The following is a 5000-nucleotide window of genomic DNA, read 5'->3' as shown; positions in this document are numbered from 1 at the left end:
CACTCACCCACCCACCCACTCACCCACCCACTCACCCACTCACCCACCCACCCACTCACTCACCCACCACTCACCCACCCACCCACTCACCCACTCACCCACTCACCCACCCACCCACCTCACCCACCCACCCACTCACCACTCACCCCACCCACTCAACTCACCCACCCACTCACCCACCCACCCACTCACCCACCCACCCACTCACTCACTCACCCACCCACCCACTCACCCACTCACCCACCCACCCACCCACTCACCCACCCACCCACCCACTCACCCACTCACCCACCCACCCACTCACTCACCACTCACTCACTCACCCACCCACTCACTCACTCACCCACTCACCCACTCGCCCACTCGCTCACCCACTCACCCACCCACTCACCCACTCACCCACCCACCTACCAACCCACTCACCCACCCACCCACTCACCCACCCACCCACCCACCCACTCACCCACCCACCCACTCACTCACCCACTCACCCACTCACCCACCCACCCACCCACTCACCCACCCACCCACCCACTCACCCACTCACTCACCCACCCACCCACTCACCCACCCACCCACTCACTCACCCACTCACCCACTCACCCACCCACCCACTCACCCACTCACTCACCCACCCACTCATCCACCCACCCACTCACCCACCCACTCACCCACTCACCCACCCACCCACTCACTCACCCACCCACTCACCCACCCACCCACTCACCCACCCACCCACTCACCCACTCACCCACTCACCCACCCACCCACTCACCCACCCACCCACTCACTCACCCACCCACTCACCCACCCACCCACTCACCCACCCACCCACTCACTCACCCACCCACTCACCCACCCACCCACTCACCCACCCACTCACCCACTCACCCACCCACCCACTCACTCACCCACCCACCCACCCACTCACTCACCCACTCACCCACTCACCCACCCACCCACCCACTCACCCACCCACCCACTCACCCACTCACTCACCCACCCACTCTCTCACTCACCCACTCACCCACCCACTCACCCACCCACTCACTCACTCACCCACTCACCCACTCACCCACCAACCCACCCACTCACCCACCCACCCACCCACTCACCCACTCACCCACCCACCCACCCACTCACTCACCCACTCACTCACTCACCCACCCACTCACTCACTCACCCACTCACCCACCCACTACACCCACTCACCCACTCGCCCACCCGCTCACCCACTCACCCACTCACCCACCCACCCACTCACCCACCCACCCACCCACCAACCCACTCACCCACCCACCCACTCACCCACCCACCCACCCACTCACCCACCCACCCACTCACTCACCCACCCACTCACTCACCCACTCACCCACTCACCCACCCACCCACTCACTCACCCACTCACCCACCCACCCACCCACTCACCCACTCACTCACCCACCCACCCACCCACTCACTCACCCACCCACTCTCTCACTCACCCACTCACCCACCCACTCACCCACCCACTCACTCACTCACCCACCCACTCACCCACCCACCCACCCACTCACCCACCCACCCACCCACTCACCCACTCACCCACCCACCCACCCACTCACTCACCCACTCACTCACTCACCCACCCACTCACTCACTCACCCACTCACCCACCCACTACACCCACTCACCCACTCGCCCACCCGCTCACCCACTCACCCACTCACCCACCCACCCACTCACCCACCCACCCACCCACCAACCCACTCACCCACCCACCCACTCACCCACCCACCCACCCACTCACCCACCCACCCACTCACTCACCCACCCACTCACTCACCCACTCACCCACTCACCCACCCACCCACTCACTCACCCACTCACCCACCCACCCACCCACTCACCCACTCACTCACCCACCCACCCACCCACTCACTCACCCACCCACTCTCTCACTCACCCACTCACCCACCCACTCACCCACCCACTCACTCACTCACCCACCCACTCACCCACCCACCCACCCACTCACCCACCCACCCACCCACTCACCCACTCACCCACCCACCCACCCACTCACTCACCCACTCACTCACTCACCCACCCACTCACTCACTCACCCACTCACCCACCCACTACACCCACTCACCCACCCACTCACCCACCCACCCACCCACTCACTCACTCACCCACTCACCCACCCACTCCCCCACTCACCCACCCACCCACCCACTCACCCACCCACCCACCCACTCACTCACCCACCCACCCACCCGCTCACCCACCCACCCACTCCCCCACCCACTCCCCCACCCACCCACCCACCCACCTGCTCACCCCCCACCGTGTCTCCCCCGCCCACCACCGTAGCTGCTGCGGGAGCTAAAGCACCCCAACGTGATCGCCCTACAGAAAGTCTTCCTGTCTCATGCGGAGCGCAAAGTGTGGCTCCTGTTTGACTACGCAGAGCACGATTTGTGGGTGGGTGGGTGGGGGGGGTGGGTGGGTGGGTGGGTGAGTGGGTGGGTGAGTGAGTGGGTGGGTGAGTGGGTGGGTGGGTGGGTGAGTGGGTGGGTGGGTGAGTGGGTGGGGGGGTGGGTGGGTGGGTGAGTGGGTGGGTGGGTGAGTGGGTGGGTGGGTGAGTGAGTGGGTGGGTGAGTGGGTGGGTGGGTGGGGGGGTGAGTGAGTAAGTGGGTGGGTGGGTGAGTGGGTGAGTGAGTGGGTGGGTGAGTGAGTGGGTGGGTGGGTGGGTGAGTGAGTAAGTGGGTGAGTGAGTGGGTGGGTGGGTGGGTGGGTGAGTGAGTGGGTGGGTGAGTGAGTGGGTGGGTGGGTGAGTGAGTGAGTGGGTGGGTGGGTGAGTGGGTGGGTGGGTGGGGGGGTGAGTGAGTAAGTGGGTGGGTGAGTGGGTGAGTGAGTGGGTGGGTGAGTGAGTGGGTGGGTGGGTGGGTGAGTGAGTAAGTGGGTGGGTGAGTGAGTGGGTGGGTGGGTGAGTGGGTGGGTGGGTGAGTGGGTGGGTGGGTGAGTGGGTGGGGGGGTGGGTGGGTGGGTGAGTGGGTGGGTGGGTGAGTGGGTGGGTGGGTGAGTGAGTGGGTGGGTGAGTGGGTGGGTGGGTGGGGGGGTGAGTGAGTAAGTGGGTGGGTGGGTGAGTGGGTGAGTGAGTGGGTGGGTGAGTGAGTGGGTGGGTGGGTGGGTGAGTGAGTAAGTGGGTGAGTGAGTGGGTGGGTGGGTGGGTGGGTGAGTGAGTGGGTGGGTGAGTGAGTGGGTGGGTGGGTGAGTGAGTGAGTGGGTGGGTGGGTGAGTGGGTGGGTGGGTGGGGGGGTGAGTGAGTAAGTGGGTGGGTGAGTGGGTGAGTGAGTGGGTGGGTGAGTGAGTGGGTGGGTGGGTGGGTGAGTGAGTAAGTGGGTGGGTGAGTGAGTGGGTGGGTGGGTGAGTGGGTGAGTTGGTGGGTGGGTGAGTGAGTGGGTGAGTGGGTGGGTGGGTGAGTGAGTAAGTGGGTGCGTGGGTGAGTGGGTGGGTGGGTGGGTGAGTGAGTGGGTGGGGTGGGTGAGTGAGTGAGTGGGTGAGTGATTGAGTGGCTGAGTGGCTGAGTGAGTGGCTGAGTGAGTGAGTGGCTGAGTGAGTGACTGGCTGAGTGAGTGAGTGGCTGGTTCAGTGAGTGAGCGAGTGGCTGAGTGAGTGAGTGGCTGAGTGAGTGAGTGGCTGAGTGAGTGAGTGAGTGACTGGCTGAGTGAGTGAGTGAGTGGCTGAGTGAGTGAGTGGCTGAGTGAGTGAGTGACTGGCTGAGTGAGTGAGTGGCTGAGTGAGTGAGTGGCTGAGTGAGTGAGTGGCTGAGTGAGTGAGTGGCTGAGTGAGTGAGTGGGTGAGTGGCTGAGTGGGTGAGTGAGTGAGTGAGTGGGTGAGTGGGTGAGTGGAGTGAGTAGGTGAGTGAGTGACTGAGTGGGTGAGTGAGTGGGTGAGTGAGTGGGTGAGTGAGTGGGTGAGTGACTGAGTGAGTGGGTGAGTGAGTGAGTGGCTGAGTGAGTGAGTGGCTGAGTGAGTGAGTGGCTGAGTGAGTGAGTGGCTGAGTGAGTGAGTGGCTGGTTCAGTGAGTGAGTGAGTGATTGGCTGAGTGAGTGAGTGAGTGGCTGAGTGAGTGATTGGCTGAGTGAGTGAGTGGCTGAGTGAGTGAGTGGCTGGTTCAGTGAGTGAGTGGCTGAGTGAGTGAGTGAGTGGCTGAGTGAGTGACTGGCTGAGTGAGTGAGTGGCTGAGTGAGTGAGTGGCTGAGTGAGTGAGTGGCTGAGTGAGCGAGTGGCTGAGTGAGTGAGTGAGTGGCTGAGTGAGTGAGTGAGTGGCTGAGTGAGTGAGTGAGTGGCTGAGTGAGTGAGTGAGTGGCTGAGTGAGTGAGTGGCTGAGTGAGTGAGTGTCTGAGTGAGTGACTGGCTGAGTGAGTGAGTGGCTGAGTGAGTGAGTGAGTGGCTGAGTGAGTGACTGCCTGAGCCTACATTAACGATCGTGGCGGTGATTCTTGTTGTTGTGGTTGTTGTTGTGGTTGTTGTTGTTGTGGTTGTTGTTGTGGTTGTTGTTGTGGTGATTGTTGTGGTGATTGTTGTTGTTATCTAGCACATCATCAAGTTCCACCGCGCCTCTAAGGCCAACAAGAAGCCTGTCCAGCTGCCGCGTGGAATGGTGAAGAGCCTCCTGTACCAGATACTGGACGGGATCCACTACCTACACTCCAACTGGGTCCTACACAGAGACCTCGTGAGTGGGGGGTGGTGGTGGTGATGGTGGTGATGGTGATGGTGGTGGTGATGGTGATGTTGATGGTGGTGATGGTGATGTTGATGGTGATGTTGTTGGTGATGGTGGTGATGGTGATGGTGGTGATGGTGATGGTGATGATGGTGATGATGGTGGTGGTGATGGTGATGTTGATGGTGATGTTGTTGGTGAAGAGCCTCCTGTACCAGATACTGGACGGGATCCACTACCTACACTCCAACTGGGTCCTACACAGAGACCTCGTGAGTGGGTG

The 5000-nt window shown here is 62.0% G+C and overlaps 1 protein-coding gene across 4 annotated transcripts in view; it reads left to right on the top strand.

Moving 5' to 3' along the window:
• LOC116958174 (cyclin-dependent kinase 8-like) overlaps positions 1 to 4783 on the top strand; it is an 18536-nt gene extending 13753 nt beyond the window's left edge. For 2 of the 4 annotated variants that reach the window (XM_076064675.1, XM_076064676.1), the window contains exons 5-6: positions 2356 to 2466; positions 4586 to 4782. In XM_076064675.1, the coding sequence (XP_075920790.1) occupies positions 2356 to 2466; positions 4586 to 4750 (276 nt within the window). In that variant the 3' untranslated portion in view covers positions 4751 to 4782. Of the gene's footprint in view, positions 1 to 2355; positions 2467 to 4585 lie in introns of all 4 variants that reach the window. The other 2 variants (XM_076064677.1, XM_076064674.1) reach the window with 2 other exon arrangements.
• Positions 4784 to 5000: the final 217 nt, after the last annotated feature.

This window comes from Petromyzon marinus, unplaced genomic scaffold, assembly GCF_048934315.1.
Source record: "Petromyzon marinus isolate PM22_M1 ecotype Great Lakes invasive population unplaced genomic scaffold, UKy_Petmar_22M1.pri1.0 PM_Scaffold_592, whole genome shotgun sequence".
Lineage (NCBI taxonomy): Eukaryota > Metazoa > Chordata > Hyperoartia > Petromyzontiformes > Petromyzontidae > Petromyzon > Petromyzon marinus.
Note: the sequence above shows the minus strand (reverse complement) of the source record. Positions and strands in the feature narration are given on the sequence as shown.